This window comes from Muntiacus reevesi, chromosome 1 (genome assembly GCF_963930625.1).
Source record: "Muntiacus reevesi chromosome 1, mMunRee1.1, whole genome shotgun sequence".
NCBI classification, from domain to species: Eukaryota; Metazoa; Chordata; class Mammalia; order Artiodactyla; family Cervidae; genus Muntiacus; species Muntiacus reevesi.
The window spans coordinates 230,130,068-230,152,639 of NC_089249.1; the positions used below are offsets into that span (position 1 = coordinate 230,130,068).

A 22,572-nucleotide genomic window follows, 5' to 3' on the forward strand; every position below is an offset into this window, starting at 1 on the left:
ATAGAAATGTTTTGTAAACACTACTTAGCTTTTTTGTGATGCAATTTGAAATTGCCTATATTAATCCATTCAGTTTAATTTTCAAATGTCATGATCCACTAAATTGATTTCATGACTTACTAATGGGTAGCAATCCAAAGTTTCAAAACCACTTTTCTCAGATATTTGTAGAGCACTGAAAAGTATGAAAAGATAGTCCTTTAACATTCTAGTTTTAAACCTTTCTTCAAGCCATTGTAGGAGAGTTTTGTTTCATGCTGTACAAGCTCTAACCAACCACTTTTGCTTTGAGTGACCTGACTATATCATAGAAGAGAAAGCCTTCATTGTTGGGGGAGGATATTTCCAAGAATTTCATCAAAAAGTCTTAAAGTCTGTATGTTGTGGAAGGAAAGAGAGTAGGTATGAGAAAGAGGACATGCATGAGGGTAAAATGATTGCTTTTATTCCTGTGGGGCCACAGACTAGAGTCAATGCCAGGAACTGCCTCTTGAAGATATTCTAATCTTAACATTGTAGATGGGCTGGGTATTAGTTAATAATGCCTGGAAGTACATTCTCTTGCTCTAGCATATCCAAAATAACTTAATGTTTACACTTCTTGAATGCTAAAATTTCACTGCCAGTTCTTTTGAACTGTATGAACTGATTAATTACTCTTTGAATTTAAGAAAAATTGAGGGAACAAAAGTTCCTCCATGCAGGCTGACTAAATTCTAATTTTCTGTTTTCAGAAGTGGAACTAGGAATAAATGAAAGCTTCTTTACATAGAGAACAAAACATATTAATTAATCAAAATATTAAGGTTACCTCCTATATTTACTGTACTTAGTGGGGAAAAGATGGATGACCACTAGCATAAAGAGATCTATGATGGTATAGCTGTCAAAAATAAAGGTGGGAGTGTTCTAGTAGCTTGTTTCCCCAGGCCCAGCCTGGCCTCTCACATTTATAATAGGGGAAGGGAAAGAGCAATTTAAACAACTCAGGCAGAAAATTTAACAGGTGCAACAGCAGAGAAAAGCCTGTTGCTTTGGGTTTTTCCACCTACCTGAATAGGAAGACTTGTCTATTTATGGAAAGAACTGTTTCCTGACTCTAGTGGAGAATGGTGAGGCCTTCGGAGCTCAGATACAAGTAAATCAACCAGTTATCTTCAAATGTATTATTAAAAACAAATTTTGCTCTTATGCTTCAAATAATTTACAGTTAAATTTAAACCAGTGCATAGGAATTCAACTATATCAGCCAATTTTATATTAAAGGACTATAAGTTGTCAATGGGAAGAGGTCACTTACAAAATGGAGATGTAAGGAACTGCTCAGCTTCCCAGAGTTAATTTTCTTGAAAACCCTTGCCAATAAGAACAAAACAACAGTTTAGGTTGGAATTTGCCAAGAGTATGGGAAAGAAAGGGGCTTCCCAGGTGGCTCAGTGGTGAAGAATCCACCTGCCAATGCAGGAGCTGCAGGAGCCCCAAGAGGGTCCATCTCTGGGTCAGGAATATCCCCTGGAGAAGGTAATGGCAACCCACTCCATATTCTTGCTGGAATAATCCCATGGACAGAGGAGCCTGGTGGGCTACAGTCCATGGACTTGAAAAGAGTTGGACGTGACTGAGCACACATCCACTGGTTAATCTATCGTGGCTTCTCAGTACCTTGGCCACATGCTGTACTTTCTCACTACTCAGGATTATTCTACGAAATATGATTTCAGATCTCTCCCTCTAAGAACACCTTCTATGAGAACCTTCCATGGCTTTAGCCCTCTGATCCAGTTACTCCTATCACATCTTGTCTTTGACCTTGTCAAGACCTCCATCCCATGATGCTGCTACTACCTATCAACCCCCTCCTGTTTTAATTTCCTTCCCATCAGCTGACTCCCATTTCACCACTCCCAACCACTCTCATGCTCATATTCTCAATTCTTTTTCAATTTTCCTTCACTCTAGGATTTCCTTTGCCTCCTGATGAAACACATTAGATAAATATTTTTATCTAGTTAAATTATTCAATAAAAATTCTCTTTTCTCTTACACCTGGGATGCTGCACTCTATAAAACAAAGCTTAGAAAATAATCAGTACTATCACCACTAAGGTTATCACATTCAAAATTAATTGGGCTTTCAAGATCAAGAAATCTTTTTATATTTTCCTAGGTAGCATTCTCTTTTACTCTTCATAACAACTTCACACCTACTTAATTTTTTTATCTTACTTTAAACTTCTTACCCTACTACTTACATACTGCTTGTTAGCAGATGAACTTGCTTAATATCTTAAAGAGAAAACAGAACCATCAGATGGGAATTATCTTAATGTCCTATTCCCAAACCTATACTCTTGATAGCCTATGTACTTGTAATTTCTTCTGCTAAGTTCCCTTCCACTTAAGTCCAACTCCTTCATATTTGCTGAATCCTGTCTTTGACAGCCTTCTAGGGGCTTAACACTGATAATATCCTTTCTTGTATATTTTAATTTTCTCCTTCTTTACTCAGTACTGCAAATCAGCATTTTAAAAACATTTCTCTAGGCTTAAAAAACCCTCCTGAGTCCAAATTCCCCTCCAGATACAAATCTACTTTTTTCTTTTGCAGCTAAATTTCTCAAAAGGATTTCCATTTTTACCTCCTCATCCTTCTTGCTTTTCAACCCAGTGCAGTCCGTATTGAAAACTGATATTGTTAAGCTGGTCAAAGATTTCTGTGTAAGTTTTTAAGATTACACTGAGAAATAAGAGTAGTAAAATTACTCAATGGCTTGTAAAACATGTGTCTCTTTCTTGTAACAGCCACAGTGGATAAATGATTGCATAGACAGGGCAGCTTTGCTCCTCATGGTCCTTCTGGAACCAAAATTTGTTCCAAGTAATTCCTCTTGCATTCCCTATTGCAATGTCATAATCTACATGACTGTAGCTGGGTCACTGCCGCATCTGGGTTCTAGTTGACTAGGAGGGAAAAGATAATGCAGATGTGGCAGACCCAGGAGTGGCAAATGAAAGTTCTATTCACAATGTGTGAGAACTTAGCCACACCTAACTACAAGCGAGGTGGAGTTACCATAACCTTGGATACAGTTTTATTACTATAAAGAAAAAGGGAACAGACTTTGGGAGACATCTAACAGAATCCTTCACAATGACCATCTCCTTAAATCCAATGGGCCATTTTAATATTTATTTTTCTTGAGTTTTCTGAAGCATTTGCTACTGTCAATCTTCCTCCTAGTTTTGAAATGCTATTTGCTTTTGGTTTCATAATTCTAAACTCTGGGCCTTCCTTGTTTTTTTAAAAAAATACTTCCTTACCTCATCTCTAAATGAAGATATTTATCAAAATTCTGTGCTAAACCTCTTCTATTCTTCTTTGACACATTTTTGCTTGATTTACACGGAGATCTCATGGTTTCAAACACAGGCATACTTCATTTTATTGCACTTCACAGAGATTGTGTATTTTTACAAATATAAAGTTTGTGGCAACCCTGCAACAAGCATATCCATTGACACCATTTTTTCCAATAGCATTTGCTCACTTTATGTCTCTCTGTAACATTTTGGTAATTCAGTATTTCAAACTTTTCATTTTAACTATATTTGTTATAATAAAACAAAATATAATGGTCATCTGTGATCTGTGGTTTTTTTTTTTTTTTTTTTTTTTTGATCAGTGACCTTTGATGTTACTGTTGCAATCATTTGGGGGAGCACCATGAACTGTACCTGTATAACACAGTGAACTTAACAGATAAATGTTCTGACTGCTCTACCAACTGGCTGTTCCCATCTTTCTAACTCTCCTTGGACCTCCCTATTCCCTGAGACACAACAATATTGAAAATAGGCCAATAATCCTACAATTTGCCTTAAGTGTTCAAGTGAAGGGAAGAGTCACATGTGTCATTTTAAATCAAAAGTTAGAAATTATTAAACTTGGTGAAGAAGGCATGCTGAAAGACAAGACAGGCTAAACGGCCTCTTGCACCAAAGACCCAGGTGTAAATGCGAAGGCCAAGTTCTCTCTTTTTCTTTCTCTTTTTTAAAATTATTAATTTATTTGGCTGCTCCGGGTCTTATTTGCAGCATGAGGGATCTTCGATCTGTTGCAGCAAGTGAACTCAGTTGTGGCATGTGGGATCTAGTTCCCTGACCAAGGATCAAACCCATGACCCCTGCATTGGAAGTGCAGAGTCTTAGCCACCGGACCACCAGAGAAATCCTCCAAGGATAAGTTCTTCAAGGAAATTAAAAGTGCTAATCCAGAGAATACACAAATGATAAGAAAGTGATACAGTCTCATTGCTGACGTGGAGAGTTTTAGTGACCTGCACAGAAGATCAAACCAGATATATAATACTGATTTAAGCCAAAGTTTAATACAGAAAAAGGCTTCAACTCTTCAATTCTATGAAAGCTGAGAGAAATGAGTAAGTAGTAGAAGAAAATTTTGAAGCTAGCAGAGGTTGGTTCATGAGATTTAAGGAAAAAAGCTGTCTCTAGGACATGAAAGTGCAAAGTGAAGTAGAAAGTTCTGATGCAGAAGTTGCAGCAAGTTATCCAGAAGATCTAGCTAAGATAATTCATGAAGCTGACTACACCATCACAGCTTTTCAGTGTCGATGAGAAAGAAGTCATATAAGATTTTCGTAGCTAGAGAGAAGTCAATGTCTCCCCTCAAAGTTTTAAAGGACAGGCTGATTCTTTTGTTATGGTCTAACGCAGCTGGTAACTTTGAAACCAATGTTTATTGACCTTCCAAAGACCCTAGGACCCTTAAGAATTATGCAAAACCTATTCTGCCTGTGCTCTTTAAATGGAACAACAAACCCTGGATAACAGCACACCTGTTTACACATGGATTACTGAGTATTTTAAACCCACTGGTGAGACCTAGTGCTGGAGATGTACAACCAGAATAGTGCTGTTTTCATGCCTGCACACAACATCCATTCTGCACCCCATGAATCAAGGAGTCATTTTGATTTTCAAGTCTTAATTATTTAAGAAATACATTTCATGGAGTAGGAAATGGCAACCCACTCCAGTATTCTTGCCTGGGAAACCCCATGGACAGAGGAGCCTGGCAGGTTACAGTCTATGGGGTCGCAAAGAGTCAGGTACTACTGAGGGACTGAGGACACAGACATATATAAAATAGATAAATAATAAAAAACCTACTGTATAGCACAAGAAACTCTATACAATACTCTATAATGGCCTATGTGGGAAAATAATCTAAAAAAGAGTGGATATATGTATATTCATAGCTGATCTACTTTGCTATACATTGGAAACTAAAACTATATTGTAAATCAACTATACTCCAATAAAATTTTTTTAAAAAGAAAAAAAAAAGAAATACATTTCATAAATGTTTGGCTGCCACAGACGGTGATTTCTCTAATGGATCTGGGCAAAGGAAATTGAAAACCTTTCGAAACAGATTCACCATTCTGGATGCCATCAGAAATACATGATTCATGGGGAGCAATCAAAATATCAATATTAACAGGAGTTTAGAAGAAGTTTATTTCAACCCTGTGACTCAGGGGTTCAAACCTCAGTGGAGGAAGAAACTTCAGATGTGGTGGAAATAGCAAAAGAACTAGAATTAGAAATGGACCCTGAAGATGTGACTGAACTGCTGAAATCTCATGATGAAACTTTCTCATGGATGAGGAGTTGCTTCTTATGGATGAACAAAGAAAGTGGTTTCTTGAGATGGAATCTACAAGTGAAAATGCTGTGAAGGTTACTGAAATGACAACAAAGGATTTAGAATATGACATAAACTTAGTTGATAAAGTAGCAGCAGGGTTTAAAAGAATCAACTCCAATTTTGAAAGAAGTTCCACTATGGGTAAAATGCTCTCAAACAGCATTATGGGCGACAGAGAAACTGTTCATGAAACAAAGACTCCACTGATGCAGCAAACTTCATTGTTGCCTTAAGAAATTTCCACAGCTACTCCAACATGTAGCAATCATTCTGATTAGTCAGCAGCCATATAATTGGAGTGTAACTGCTTTACGATGTTGTATTAATTTTGCATGAATCAGCTATATGTACACACATATCCCCTCCCTCTTGAGCATCCCTCCTACCTTTCCTGCTCTCCTCTCTAGGTCATTACAGAGCACTGAGCTTCCTGTGCTATACAGCACCTTCCCACTAGCTATGTATTTCACACGTGGTAGCATATATATGCTATCATAATTTCAGCCATGAAATTAAAAGATGCTTGCTCCTTGGAAGAAAAGTTATTACCAACCTAGACAGCATATTAAAAAGCAGAGACATTACTTTGCTGACAAAAATCCATCTAGTCAAAGCTATGGTTTTTCCAGTAGTCATGTATGGATGTGAGAGTGGACCATAAAGAAAGATAAGCACCAAAGAATTTATACTTTTGAACTGTGGTGCTGGAAAAGACTCTTGAGAGTCCCCTTGGGCTGCAAGGAGATCAAACCAGTCAATCCTAAAGGAAATCAGTCCTGAATATTCATTGGAAGGATTGATGCTGAAGCTGAAGCTCCAATACTTTGGCCACCTGATGTGAAGAACTGACTCACTGGAAAAGATTCTGATGCTGGGAAAGATTGAAGGCAGGAGAAGGGGATGACAGAGGATGAGGTGGTTGGATGGCATCACTGATTCGATAGACATGAGTTTGAGCAAGCTCTGGGAGTTGGTGATGGACAGGGAAGCCTGGCATGCTGCAGTCCATGGGGTTGCGAAGAGTCAGACATGACTGAGCAACTGAACTGAACTGAACAAGCACTTACCAGCCACTTCGTAATGTTAAACCGTTAGATTCCTACAATAATCATCCTAGAAGGTAAACATTAATATTACCCCTATTTTATAGGTAAGGAAGCAGAGGTACATAATTTGCCCATGACTGTAGACAGTGAGTAGCAGAACTAGGATTCTAATGTAGAGATTGTGATTCCAGAATCCCTGTTCATAACCACTATGCAGTGCTATCTCCTGGGTATAAGATGTCCCTTCTAGATATTTACATATTACTATTTACCTAAGCATACATTTGGCATATTTTGATTACTTGGTATATTTGATTACTTTGGCATATTTTGATTACCAAATTTTTTAGCATTTAAGCACCATAAAGACAATGTCATGTCCTTAATATGTAGTTTTTAAAAATATACAAGTGAAAAAGTAATGACAATACTAACCATAACTGACTGAAATCTATTAAGTGTTTACAAGATTGGAGAGGAGAATACATTTGCAATAACTCAAGAAATGGCCTGAATAAGACATAATTTTTTCAGTTCAGGATATTTTAACGGTTCTTCTTGTCAAGCATTCAAAAGTCATAATTCAATGCATTTCATGAACCTTGTTTAAATACTGATTTAAAAGAAAATGGGGAAATGCAAACACAGATCAAATATAAAATGTACTAAGGTTCTATCACTAAATTTGTAGTCCTTATCTGTTAGAGATACTTAATGAAGTATTTAGAGGTAAAAATACATGATGTTTGGTATTTGCTTTAAAATATTCCAGATGAATATATGAATTACTTGTTTAAAGAGAAAAAATTTTTTACTGAAAAAAATTCACAGAGACACATGGTGGCGCTGCAGTATAAGGCAAAAACGGTGCTTCTACAACACAGGGCTCCATTATTCATGAGAACAGAGAACATCCAACCCACTGAAAAGAAAGGTATTAACGCGCTTCACCTACAGACTTGGAGGTTTATATAGACTTCAGAAGTTTCCGACTTAAAAAAAAAGGACCCTCGGTTTGAAAATTAGGGCTGAACTAAAAAATTTCCACAAAAGAGGTTTCTTGAAAGAACCATGGAGATCAGAGGGGCACTCCTTCTGCGGAAAAGGCAAGTCCTGATTCTCTTTGTTTTACTGGGATTGTCTCAAGCGCGTCCTGAGTCTGTGACCTATTCTGTGGCAGAGGAAACAGAAATCGGTTCTTTGGTGGCTAATCTGGCAAGGGATCTGGGGCTTGGAGTGGAGGAGCTCTCTTCACGGGAAGCTCGGGTAGTATTTGATGATAATGAAAAGCATTTGCACCTCGATTTGCTGACTGGGGATTTGCTGATAAATGATAAACTGGACCGGGAAGAGTTGTGTGACTCCACGGAGCCCTGTGTGATGCATTTTCAGATGGTATTGGAGAACCCTTTACAGTTTTTTCAGGCTGAGCTGCACATCAAAGATATAAATGATCACTCCCCTACATTTCTTGACAATGAAATAGTTATTAAAATATCAGAAAGTACCACTATTGGAACTACATTCCTAATGGAGAGTGCCCAAGATTTGGATGTAGGAAGCAACAGTCTTCAAAACTACACAGTTAGCCCCAATTCTCACTTCTACATTAAAATTCAAGACAGCGACGATGGAAAGATATACCCAGAACTGGTCCTGCACAGAGCATTAGATCATGAGGAGGAGCCTGAGCTCATATTAACACTTGTAGCACTGGATGGTGGAAACCCCCCCAGGTCTGGGACAACTTTGGTCCTCATCAAGGTCTTAGACATCAACGACAATGCCCCAGAGTTTCCTCAGAGGCTCTATGAGGTGCAGATCCTGGAAAACGCACCGGTTGGCTCTTGGATTATCACCGTCTCTGCTAAGGATCTGGATGCAGGAAATTATGGGAAAATACTTTATACGTTTTTTCATGCATCAGAAGATATTCGTAAAACGTTTGAAATCAATCCAGTATCTGGGGAAGTTCATTTGAGATCCCAACTGGATTTTGAAGTAGTACAATCCTACACTATAAATATTCAGGCAACAGACGGTGGGGGTCTTTCCGAAGAATGCACTCTTTTGGTGAAAGTAATAGATACAAATGACAATCCGCCAGAAGTGATCATCTCATCAATTACAAAGATAATTCCAGAGAACGCCGCAGAGACCCTTGTGGCTCTTTTTAGTGTCCGAGACCAAGACGCTGGAGAAAATGGAAGGATTATTTGCTCTATCCAAGATGACCTCCCATTTTTTCTGAAACCGACCTTCAAGAACTTTTTCACCCTAGTTTCAGATAAAGCACTGGACAGAGAGGAAAGAGCCGAGTACAACATCACCATCACCGTCACTGACATGGGAACCCCCAGACTGAAAACCGAGCACAACATAACCGTGCTGGTGTCCGACGTCAACGACAACGCCCCCGCCTTCACCCAGACCTCCTACACCCTGTGGGTCCGCGAGAACAACAGCCCCGCCCTGCACATCGGCAGCGTCAGCGCCACAGACACAGACGCGGGCGCCAACGCCCAGGTCACCTACTCGCTGCTGCCGCCGCCCGACCCGCACCTGCCCCTCGCCTCCCTCGTGTCCATCAACCCCGACAACGGCCACCTCTTCGCCCTCACGTCCCTGGACTACGAGGCCCTGCGGGCCTTCGAGTTCCGCGTGGGCGCCGCCGACCGCGGCTCGCCCGCGCTCAGCAGCCAGGCGCTGGTGCGCGTGCTCGTGGAGGACGCCAACGACAACGCGCCCTTCGTGCTCTACCCGCTGCAGAACGCCTCGGCACCCTGCACCGAGCTGGTGCCCAGGGCGGCCGAGCCCGGCTACCTGGTGACCAAGGTGGTGGCGGTGGACGGCGACGCGGGCCAGAACGCCTGGCTGTCGTACCAGCTGCTCAAGGCCACGGAGCCCGGGCTGTTCGGCGTGTGGGCGCACAACGGCGAGGTGCGCACGGCGCGGCTGCTCAGCGAGCGCGACGCGCCCAAGCAGCGGCTGGTGGTGCTGGTCAAGGACAACGGCGAGCCGCCGCTGTCGGCCAGCGTCACGCTGCACGTGCTGCTGGTGGACGGCTTCTCGCAGCCCTACCTGCCGCCCCCGGAAGCGGAAGCGGCGGCCGCGGCGCCGGCCGACCCGCTCACCGTCTACCTGGTGGTGGCCTTGGCGTCCGTGTCGTCGCTCTTCCTCTTCTCGGTGCTGGTGTTCGTGGCGGCGCGGCTGTGCAGGAGGGGCGGGGCGGGCTCGGCGGGTCGCTGCCCGGTGCCCGAGGGCCACTTCCCGGGCCACCTGGTGGACGTCAGCGGCACGGGGACCCTGTCCCAGAGCTACCAGTACGAGGTGTGTCTGATGGGAGGAACTGGGACGAATGAATTTAAATTTCTGAAGCCGATTATCCCTAATCTTCCAGTCCAAGACACCGGTAGGCATATAGGGGAACATGAAAACTTTAGAAATAGCTTTGGACTCAACCTTCAGTAAAATAATTTAAACTTCTGATATTTTGTTATTCTTGGCAAAGTGTAGACCCCTCCTTTTTTTGGTAGGCCTCTTTTTGCCAATCTGTAATATAGTTCATGTTGGATGGTAGTTGCATGTATTATCATTTCTCATGATCCCCTCGCAGTTGCTTTAAAAATCTTTAGTGGCTTTAAAAATTAGTGGTTATAATGTCATGAAAATAGTTTTCTGATTTTTATGTACATTTGATCTAAATGTCATAGTAATGGAGTTATTGCTAATTTTTTGTTGTGACAATGGTGTGATTATTATTTGGAGGTGCAAATTCTAAAGTATTAGGGAATGCCACTATATATGTAATTTACTTCTAGATATTTCATCAAAGCATAGATAGATACATCAAAGATTAAAAGTTCTGTTGACTGGGTGCAACGTATATTGGATCTTATTGCACTCTTCCTTTTGAAATTTTTTATCATAAAGGGTAAAAGTGCTACCAGTCCATCTTCAGTAGTAGGGTACCTTATTTGTTTCGGTTATTGTTATATCGTGTTTTTCATGAATTCAATTTATGACAAAAGTGACCAAATTGAAAATTAGTGATTTCTTAAGTAATTTTCCTTTTTTCTCAGTGTTGATGGTGTTTTGAGGGGAGGAGTTCTGCTATTTTACATTGCTGCTTTGTTTTCTCTCAATATGCCACACTTGCCAGTTTAAATTTGTATTATTTTATAGTGTTCATTACATAGCTTGATTGTTTATGGTGTCATCTTAAGTAAAATATTCTTCCATTAGAATAATATAGATAAAAACTTCTTAATAATTAAGATGAAAATTCAGACTGTTAAAGAAATGAACTCGGTTCACTTTTCTCTTAATTTTTAAAAGTAAATATCAAAAATCCTTAATATTTGTGCTCTTTCTCAGATGTTCACAAAGGATGGGTCTATATTAATGGCTTATAGATGCCTCATGGTGTTCCAAATCATAATATCTCCAATCTATAAGTGTACAGTTCAGTGCAGATTTTGGTAACTAGAATGTAGTGTGGATAATAAAGCTACTGTGCATATACACTTCTGTGATTTCTCTTACAAAATTAAATATTGTAGACTAGATGATGTAGTAAAATGCAGCTTTGCTGACATTGTGAAATGGGTAAAACAAATTCCAATTTTCTCAGGAAATTTTTCTTTGCTTCATGAAGCTTTTACTGGTCTTATTTTGCATTGCAACAGATACTAGTTGTGAGAATTTTATTAACTAGACATTTAAGCAGTACTGCTGCTGCTGCTGCTAAGTCGCTTCAGTCGTATCCGACTCTGTGTGACCCCATAGACAGCAGTCCACCAGGCTCCCCCGTCCCTGAGATTCTCCAGGCAAGAACACTGGAGTTGTTTGCCATTTCCTTCTCCAATGCATGAAAGTGAAAAGTGAAAGTGAAGCCGCTCAGTCTGTCCGACTCTTAGCAACCCCATGGACCGCACGCAGCATACCAGGCTCCTCCGTCCATGGAGTTTTCCAGGCAAGAGTACTAGAGTGGGGTGCCATTGCCTTCTCCGTAAGGCAGTACAGTCCCGAAAAAAAAAAATGTTTGGACCCTCTTTATCTCTCAGAGGCATAAGAAACAAATCTTATTTTTCTTATGCATAAGAGTAAGAATAGACAAGAACAAAATACTCTACTTGAATAATTCAGAAACAAGCTTGTACACTGCCAGATAGAATGAAATTCAAGATCAGATCCTTTTATATAGGAAAATTTAGTCATGATTGAAGAGGTGTCAAAATTACTGGGGGGAGGGAGAGATTGATTACTTTTCCAGTAAAATTGGCTGGAAAATTCACTATATAAAGAAAATATCTAAGTAAAAATACCTTTACAACCTTACTATTGGTTTCACTTTCTTAAACAAGGTTTTAAAAGTGCAAACAGGAGGTGGAAGGGAGGTTCAGGAGGAAAAATGTGTATACCTGTGGCTGATTCATGCTGATGCATGGCAGAAACTAACACAATATTGTAAAGCAATTATCCTTCAATTAAAAAAAATAAATTTTGAAAAGTGCAAACAATAAAGATAAAAACTGACAAACATTACTACCTTAAAACTAGAGGATAGCTCAGATAAACTAGCAGATGGGATGCAGGGAGAAGCTACTTGCAACATTTTAACTCAGAAGGATTGATATTTAGATTATTCAGATAACTCCTCAGATCAGCAAAAGTCAGAAAATCAAGGGAGCCAACAGAATGTTTTTTAAAGGACAAAAGAGAAAAGTAATTCAAAAGAGGGGAAAACAAAGTCTGAAAAGAACACGAAGTTCTTTTCCCACAACCTCATTAGTTGATGATATACATGATCAAATAATTTTACACCCATAGATGAGAAATTTGGGTAACATCATATGGAACCATAGATGTATATGCATAGAAAATTGCATATACCCCCATTTTGAGGGAATTTCAATAGTATTTAATGAAACTTAGTATGTATGTAAATTTAGTTTTACTAAAAATATACACAGTTTATGATCTAGCATTTCTACTTTGGGGCGTATAGCCAGAAAAATTCTAACACAGCTTTTCAAAGTGATGTGCATAAGAATGTTTATCTTGGGAAAGCAAAGAATAGGAGTTTGTCTACATATTCATCAGTAAAGCAATTGATAAATGTGAAACATATTTGTGAAGGAGTACTATGCGTTATTCAAAAGGAGTGAACGTCCTCTGCCTACAGTCCTACAACCTGCAGGAAACCTGGGTTGGATCCCTGGGTCAGGAAGATCCCCTGGAGAAGGGAATGGCAACCCACTCCAGTATGCTTGCCTGAAGAATTCCATGGACAGAGGAGCCTGGTGAGCTATACTCCACCAGGTGACAAAGAGTCGGACATGACTGAGCAGCTAACACTTCACTTCACTTTACTGTATAGTGTTGAAAAGTAGTGAACTTGGTGTACAATCACATGGATAAATTCCAAATGTTTTAAAAGGAAGAAAAAAGGAAAAAAGAGACTGAGATTTATAGTACAGTACCAATATATCCATATAATACATAATATCTTACACTTGTAAAAATATACAAATATATAAACATATTGGAAGAAAGGAAGAAGGAACAGATGTAGGAAAGAAGATGTGTGTTTTACATAGGGGTGTGGACAGAAGTATGAGCTATACCAATATCAATGACAAAAAAAAAAAACTATTCAAAGACACTGCTTAAATTGATTGCAGCATCATAGTTGATTTAGTATTGATCAGATCAAGTTGGTTAAAATATATATATTATTTCTGTATCCTCTCAATAAGATCAATTCCCCACACTCCATGAGACCAAAGTATTTGCTTCTCATTTTGAGACATAACAATATCCTTGAGATTTTATATTTTTAGTAAGGGTGGTATAGATTATGTACACCAACACTCCTACTGGAAAAAATAGCTTAATAACATACTAATACATTGTCAGGTCACAGTTAATGTTAAAAGGTAATTCAGAAAGATAAAACAACACCCAATCCATTTTTTTCCCTGGGATTTGGAATTCTGGAAAATGTGAACCTCTATTTCGATGGTGTATATGGGGGAGAAAATCAAAGCCTAACATACTGAGAAGCTGATAGAAGACCTTCACTTCAATAAGTCTGGATTCCTAAGAACTACCACATTTATGATAATAAACTGGAAATTGATGAGCCCCTGTGTGCAATTTTAGCCTTTAACTTGATTTTTAACGTTGAACTTAATTTAAGGTGGTAGTTGACAAGCAGTCGTCCCAGATCTTGATAGAATCAAATGGAGACCTTCTATGAAAGAAGGTTTATTCATCTTATGCCTAGAATTATTTATATAATTTTTATGTTAACTTGAATATAAAGAAAACTACATGCACAAAGAAATATGACACCATGAGTGAAACCCAGCAAAACACGGAACAAAAAAATAAACAAACAAACTTGCAAATGGGCTTCCCTGGTGGCTCAGACAGTAAAGAATCTGCCTGCAATGCAGGAGACCGGGGATCCCCTAAAGGAAAAAATGGCTACCTACTCCAGTTTTCTTGCTTGGAGAATTCCATGGACAGAGGAAGTCTGGTGGGCTATGGTGCATGGGGCCGCAAAGAGCTGAACGCCTAACAATTTCACTTTTCAAACTTGCAAACACTTGAGATGTTTCAATTATCAGACACACTCTATAATAAGCTAACAACTTCAACTGAAATAAAATATATACTTTAAAATGTACAGGGAACAAGAAACAATAAAATATGAAAGATTAGAAAATAATCAAGTAGAACTCCTAAAACTGAAAAATGTGATACAATTTTAAGCTGCATAAAAGGTTTAATAGAAAACTAAATGCAACAAAATAATTTGTGGAGCAAAAGATAGGGCAGAAAATAACTTATCCCACATGCAACTCATAGGGTTAGTAAGATAGAAAATATGGGGGAGATGGTTAGAAAAGAATAACAGAGTAAACAAGTTTAACATATTTATCCAGAGTTCTAGGAGAGATGAGAAAGACTGGATCGGAGGCAATATTTGAAAAACTAATTACTGTGGGACTTCCCTGGTGGTCCAGTGTTTAAGAATCCACCTTGCAATGCAGGAGACATAGGTTGGATCCCTGATCTAAGAACTAGGATCCCACATGCTGCTAGAGGGAACTACTGAAGCCCTGAGCCCCAGAGCTGGTGCTCCTCAACAGGAGAAGCCACCAAAATGGGAAGTCTGAGCACCACAACTAGAGAGTAGCCCCTGCTTGCTGCAATTAGAGAAAGCGTGCATGCAGCAATGAAGACCCTGGTGCAGCCAATAAATAAATCTAAAAAAAAATAATGGCTGGGAATTCTTCAGAATTAATGAAAACATAAGTGCACAGATTCAAGAGACTCAAATAAGCCTAACAGGATAAACAAAAGATAACCATACCTGGAAACATCGTTGTGAAATTTGAAAAAAGCAGAATTTTTTTAAAGAAAAGTCATAGAAAAAAGACTTTTCGTCTTTAAACACATGACAGACTGAAAGCTATGTTCCATGTTGACAACTTCTCAACAGTAGCAATGGAAATTTTTAAAAAGTAAACTACCTTCAAAGTGCTGAAAGAAATAGCAAACCTTCCTGCCTAAATAGTCTTTGCTTGTCATCAAGTGAGGGAATCAAGTCAACTGGATGTCAGTTGATTTTAAATTAATCAAGATCATGGGAGAGAAGTGGGGTAAAGCTAGTTTTCAAATACAACTTCTTATAGTTTTCCTCTGTCCGTCCCTTACTACAGTCTTAAGTCCAGGAATTTGACTTACTCTCTAACCTTCTTCATCTCTAGTGACATCCAATTCTTCCCTAGTCTAGCAGATCTATATAATCATGACCACTTCTAAAGAGAGTAGTCTTAAGAAAAAAAAAAGAGTAGTCTTTTAGAGCTGCATCTCTAAAATCATAAATTCAAACATACTTCTCTTAATTTACAACTTACATTATTTCTCTAAGGGCTTCAGTCACCATTCAGATCAATAAGTCCCAAATTTTCTCTGCAGCCCAAACCTCCTTCCTCACTTTATACAATGTAAGATCATTTATGTAATAATTTATATGGATGCTCTATGGACACTTTAAACTCAACATGTTTTACATCAAAATTTTCCCTGCATCAAAACTAAATGTTTTCTCTAGCTCTGTACATATGCCTTCTGGTCTTCCTGTGTTCACTCTATCAGTTAACAGAACTAACACTCACCCAGTTCCCTAAGCCTGAAAAAAAATCATACATTTACTTTTACTCATTCTTATTCTACTCTGTTTAATCACCACATACTGCATATTTTATCTTTATTATCCTAATACAACTCTATAACAGCATTTGTAGATGAGAGCAATATCACCTCTTAACTGTATTAATGCAACAACTTCTAATCTGTCCCTTGCCTTTAGTCTTACTCCTCTGTGATTTATCATCAACTCTGAAACAAGATCATCTTTTAAAAAATAAAACTGGTTCATGTCACTTTTCTATTTACAACCTTTCAATAATCTCACATTTCTATTTATGTAGAGTCCAAATACCTTGGCATGTGTTACAAAATTATTTGTTGATCTTTCTAATCTCACCATTTCTGTCTTCTTGCTCTATGACTCAGCCATACTGATCCTATTTCAGTTCTTCCAAAACACTTCTTTCATTTTGGATCTGTACAACCATGTTTTTAGTTTGTTGGAAATTTTAGCCCATGTCCAGTTTTTATTTGGATTACTCATACTCATTTTTCATGTATCAAACCAGAATTTACTTCTTCCAGAAAAGTCTTTCCTGTACTTCCAAATTCTGGTTAAGTGACCCTATGCTCTTATACAAGCATGAACTTTTGCTTATCATGGCATTCATTATACTCTATTTTAAATGTGTGATCACTTTTCTGCCTCCATCTTTCAGGACAGAAACTGTCTGTTTCCCATTCTACCCCTAACACTAATCACCATGCCTAGCACAAAGTATATGTTCAATAAATATTTGCCAAACAAATTAATGAATGGAGGACTAAAATATGTAGAATTATATCTCTGAAAGGCTTGGGTGTACAAAACAGAATTCAGTTCCACAACTAAACTGGGCTCCAGTTCGTTCAACTTTAAAAATGTTGACAGAAACTGGACATATCTTACATTATTCAATACTGATGAGCATTTACTTTTTACTGCTGCCAGGAAGGTCACTTATGTAGTATTCCTAAGTAAACAGTACCATTTACCCAGCCAGTATTGTCCAGCCTCCCCTGAAAAACTGTTTTCATATACCAGGTTCAGTTTCCAGTGCATGCCTTTATCCTTATCATTTTTTTGAAGTGTATCTGCCGATACCTAGAGAAGACTAAGATCTCTGGTCCCATTTCCAATTTTCCTTGGAAACTCTTGCTCACTAAGTCAATTACATAAAAGAGTCCTCTTAACTATTTTTAGTTGTTTTATATACTGTCTTCAGAGGGAGCATAACTTATCTGAGCTTGGGATGATATCTTAAATACACTTTTTATATCCACCACAGCTCTAGAGATGGTAGTATATTGTGTAAAAAGACATAAAAGTAACAGCATCACATAGGACAAAAAAAAAAACTCAGAAAAGAAATATAGGAGGAAAAAAAAGATATAGGAGAAATATAGGAATACAGGAGAAAATACCTTTTGCACCATCAACAAACACAAGATAAATTAATATTTTGTCTCAAACTTACTTAACTATATTTAAAACCTGAGAATCTGCAGAGTCGCGTGGTGGCGCTGCAGGATAACATTGGGAAATATTTGTACCATCAGACGCTCTGGTTTCCGTGAACCTTTGGAACTGGGAGTGCCGGAGAACCAGTGGTGATTAAAAGAGGCTTTCAAGAGAAAGCCAGGGAGCCAAAAACTCCTTTGCCACAGAACTGCAAGTCTACAGGCTCCCAAAGGTTCATGCTGATAAGAGAAGCTGTTTGAGATTGCACTGAAATATTTCCGCAGAAAGGCATTTGACTAGGGAGTCATGGAGCTAAGAAAAGGAAACCCTCAGCAGATAAGGCAAGTGCTGCTTTTCTTTGTTTTCCTGGGAGGGTCTTTGGTGTGTTCAGAGACCTGGCGCTATTCTGTAGCGGAGGAAACAGAGATGGGCTCCTTTATAGGCAACGTGGTGAAAGACATAGGTTTGGGTGTGGAAGACCTGTCTGCACGGGGCGCCAGAGTCATCTTTGACGATTATAAACCACACTTGAGGTTGGATCTGCAGACTGGCAACTTGCTCTTAAATGAGCAACCGGACCGAGAGGCACTTTGCGATCTTACCGAGCCATGTATATTGCATTTCCAGGTATTACTTGAAAATCCTTTGCAATTTTTTCGAGCTGAGCTTTGGGTTGAAGACATAAATGATCACACTCCCACGTTCACAGACAAACATATATTTCTGAAAATCTCAGAAAGCACTGCTCCAGGAACCTCATTCCAAATGGACAGCGCTCAGGATTTGGATGTAGGAAAGAATGGTATCCAAAACTACACGTTAAATCCCAATCCTCATTTCCACCTTAAACTGCAAGACAGTGAGGAAGGTACAAAATACCCAGAGCTGTTACTGGACCAACCTCTGGATCGAGAAAAGGAGCCTGAGCTTAGATTAACGCTAACAGCCCTGGATGGCGGGTCTCCACCGAGGTCTGGAACTGCACTGGTGCATGTGTTGGTCTTAGATATCAATGACAATGCCCCACAGTTTGAGAGATCCGTCTATGAGGTTCCGATACCAGAAAACAGCCCTCTGGACTTCTTGGTCGTCAAGGTATCTGCTACAGATTTAGACGCAGGAATAAATGGAGAACTATCTTACTCATTTTCCCACGTTTCCAGAGACATACAGAAGACATTTGAAATCCATCCAATTTCTGGTGAAGTCCGTTTAAAAGCGTTTCTGGATTTCGAATTAGTTCAGTCTTACACAATAAATATCCAGGCCATTGACGGTGGGAGCCTTTCAGGAAAATCAGTAATTTTAGTTAGTGTTGTAGATGTGAATGACAACCCACCAGAAGTAGTCGTAACATCTCTTACCAGCCCCATACCAGAAAATTCATCGCCTGAAATGGTGGTCGCGGTTTTTAGCCTCCGAGACCCAGACTCTGGCGACAACGGGAGGATGGTTTGCTCAATTCAGGACAACCTTCCGTTTCTCTTGAAGCCTAATTTCAAAAATTTCTACACCTTGGAAACAGAGAGCCCACTGGACAGAGAGAGCAAAGCCGAGTACAACATCACGATCACGGTCACTGACATGGGAACCCCCAGACTGAAAACCGAGCACAACATAACCGTGCTGGTGTCCGACGTCAACGACAACGCCCCCGCCTTCACCCAGACCTCCTACACCCTGTGGGTCCGCGAGAACAACAGCCCCGCCCTGCACATCGGCAGCGTCAGCGCCACAGACACAGACGCGGGCGCCAACGCCCAGGTCACCTACTCGCTGCTGCCTCCGCCAGACCCGCACCTGCCCCTCGCCTCCCTCGTGTCCATCAACCCCGACAACGGCCACCTCTTCGCCCTCACGTCCCTGGACTACGAGGCCCTGCGGGCCTTCGAGTTCCGCGTGGGCGCCGCCGACCGCGGCTCGCCAGCGCTCAGCAGCCAGGCGCTGGTGCGCGTGCTCGTGGAGGACGCCAACGACAACGCGCCCTTCGTGCTCTACCCGCTGCAGAACGCCTCGGCGCCCTGCACCGAGCTGGTGCCCAGGGCGGCCGAGCCCGGCTACCTGGTGACCAAGGTGGTGGCGGTGGACGGCGACGCGGGCCAGAACGCCTGGCTGTCGTACCAGCTGCTCAAGGCCACGGAGCCCGGGCTGTTCGGCGTGTGGGCGCACAACGGCGAGGTGCGCACGGCGCGCCTGCTGAGCGAGCGCGACGCGCCCAAGCAGCGGCTGGTGGTGCTGGTCAAGGACAACGGCGAGCCGCCGCTGTCGGCCAGCGTCACGCTGCACGTGCTGCTGGTGGACGGCTTCTCGCAGCCCTACCTGCCGCCCCCGGAAGCGGAAGCGGCGGCCGCGGCGCCGGCCGACCCGCTCACCGTCTACCTGGTGGTGGCCTTGGCGTCCGTGTCGTCGCTCTTCCTCTTCTCGGTGCTGGTGTTCGTGGCGGCGCGGCTGTGCAGGAGGGGCGGGGCGGGCTCGGCGGGTCGCTGCCCGGTGCCCGAGGGCCACTTCCCGGGCCACCTGGTGGACGTCAGCGGCACGGGGACCCTGTCCCAGAGCTACCAGTACGAGGTGTGTCTGACGGGAGGAACTGGGACCAGAGAGTTCAAGGTTCTGAAGTCTGTTGCCTCTAATCGGGGGTCCGTGATTAATGTAGAAGAAAACTCAGACTTTCTAAATGGTTTTGGATTCAATTAGGAATTTATCAGTTTATTGGAGTTGAAAGTTTTTTCAAAATATACTCTTCCCATTAGCTTTTAGATCCATATAGAATTTTTTTTGCTGATTTCATTTTCCTAGTTAAGAAGGTTAGCAATTTTTCTTAAGTGTATAGTCATATGTATGCTCTTTATTCTATTTTGATGGAAAGATCTTTCAACTTCATTACTGCAAAGTCACAAACATTTGTTCAATATTTCAACTTTTTGTCACCAAACACTATTGATTTGAAGATGACCCCAGACGCATTCTGTTTGTTGTTCAAAAACTGCTTCCTAAAAAAAAGCTTCCTAATTTTTTGATACTGTGGTTATGTAGGAGATGGGCATCATAAAATATAATGAATTATTAGTATATCTTCTATTGAATCATATTATGCCTACCTGTCTTAAATTTTTTAATGGAGAAATGTCTGCAAAATGCATGTTTTTGTTTCACAATTGTATTAAATGGAAAAGACTACAATTTCTCCTATACTTAGACTTTTGCTCTCTTTACATCAACCTTCTGTATATAACATATGTTACTGAAATACTAGATTATTTAAAAATATTTAAATAATAGATCCCTTTTGTGTCTTTCTATCCCACCCTACCTTTTTCAGAAAACAACTCTCTTCAATAGTATATTGTTGCAGTCATGTTTATTTTGTATGACTTATCTCCCTCTCTGATTTCAAATAATCAGACAAGGTGGTAGACATTGCTGATACAAGCTTGACCAATCTCATTTTCTCTGCTTTAAAAAATGGCTTTATAAACTAGTATAAAATAGCCCATTAGATACCTAACAAGAAAATTATATGATGAAATTATATCATGAAATTATATCATGAAAAAAGCACCAAAAGTCAATCTACTTAGATAAGAAGGAAGGAGATGCCTAAAGAGTAACCTTGTTGTGGATTTTCTGATCTCTTTCAAGTAAGATTTCTGTATTGAGTTTTTGGAAACAAATATGCAATATTTTAATAAATTTCCCTCTAAATGACATAGCCAAATTGTTTTTTCCCCTTGTCAAAAGCACTTTTAAGTAGTCTTGCATGGATTGGACCTTACTATTGGTTTGAGATGTTAAAAATAGTGGTTTTCATATTAATGTACTATTTAGGATCAAAGATTGTGGAATATTAGTAGTCTCTGAGGATCTATAAAGAACTGAATGGTCTTTGGAGTGTTTAACAGAAGTTAGAAATTCCTAGAAAAACACTTTCTTACCTAGTAGAATAATAGGTCCCACAGTAGAATTTTCTGCAACCCTATGGACTATAGCCCGCCAGGTTCCTCTATCCATGGGATTCTCCACACAAGGATACTGGAGTGGGTTGCCATGTCCTTCTCCAAGGGATCTTCCCAATCCAGGAATTGAACCTGCATCTCTTCTGTCTCTTGTATTGGCAAGCAGGTTCTTCACCACTAGTGCTACCTGGGAAGAAGCCCATTATGACATTAATGATATTAAAAAACACTGACAATGTAAAATGTGTTCTTAAAAGATGTACAACTTATTTGTAGATTCACTAGTGCTTTGTTATTATATTCTTTATTATAATATATTCCTTTGCTTATAGGAACCAGGGCATTTTGCCATTTAATGAAAAAAACATTTTATGCCATTCTGAATTATTTCAAGTTTCTATTCATAAGAGCATAGAAAAAAAACCATTTGAGAACATGCTGCCTTGTTTATCCAGCTCATATAATGAAGTAGGATATCAACAAAACTGGCGGCTTCTATATTAGGAGGAGAATCCATCCACCAGAATTTTAAAATTAATTGTGACTTATTCGTTGATCTAGTCAACAAATACTTGTTGAGTATCTACAGGAATGCTCTGCCAGGAACTGTTCTTGCTGTTAGTGGGTGTAAAGGTGAACAAAACAAAGTTCTCAAACTCAATGATGACACAAAAAAGAAACAAATATGTAAATATGTACATACAAGCTTTATAAGACAATGATCAATGCTAGGGAAAAAGAGAAGGGTAAGAGAGATGGGAAGTGCCCTCATATGCATTTTCGCATAGTTTGAAAGTTTCATAAAATCTTAATTCTCTGACCTTATGTATAATAGGTATTATAAACTGGACTTAAATGGTAGCTTTTTCCTTTATGTGATTCAAACAATGGAAACCACAATTCTGGCACATGGGGTACATATAATTTAAAAGCATATGTAGAGGAATTCCTTCTGTTTCGTGGAAAGACTTTTAATAAATCACATGGGCTTGTATTGTTATTTTTACAAGATGAAGATGACTGATCATCATTAAGTGTCCTTTGACTTCTAAGTTCTCCTCAAAGCACCTCACCTAGACAGCAGGTTCTAGAAGGTAGGGACAATGTCTGGATTGTTTATTGATGTATTTCAGAACCTAGTACATAGATATCAATCATACTTCCTTGAATGAC

At 39.9% G+C, this 22,572-nt stretch overlaps 2 protein-coding genes across 2 annotated transcripts; both read left to right on the forward strand.

The window, feature by feature from the left end:
- The first annotated feature begins 7,689 nt into the window (after positions 1-7,689).
- On the forward strand, positions 7,690-11,291 carry LOC136156210 (protocadherin beta-14). The gene has a single exon (XM_065918734.1). The coding sequence runs from the start codon at positions 7,849-7,851 to the stop codon at positions 10,246-10,248; it is 2,400 nt and encodes a 799-aa protein (XP_065774806.1). The 5' UTR covers positions 7,690-7,848; the 3' UTR covers positions 10,249-11,291.
- A 5,889-nt stretch (positions 11,292-17,180) lies between these two features.
- On the forward strand, positions 17,181-22,352 carry LOC136156211 (protocadherin beta-18-like). Its single transcript, XM_065918735.1, has one exon. The coding sequence runs from the start codon at positions 17,753-17,755 to the stop codon at positions 20,138-20,140; it is 2,388 nt and encodes a 795-aa protein (XP_065774807.1). The 5' UTR covers positions 17,181-17,752; the 3' UTR covers positions 20,141-22,352.
- The last annotated feature ends 220 nt before the right edge of the window (positions 22,353-22,572 follow it).

Coding starts and splice junctions, on each gene's coding strand:
- LOC136156211 (XM_065918735.1), top strand. CDS start 17,753: ATGGAGCTAAGAAAAGGAAACCCTCAGCAGATAAGGCAAGTGCTGCTT.
- LOC136156210 (XM_065918734.1), top strand. CDS start 7,849: ATGGAGATCAGAGGGGCACTCCTTCTGCGGAAAAGGCAAGTCCTGATT.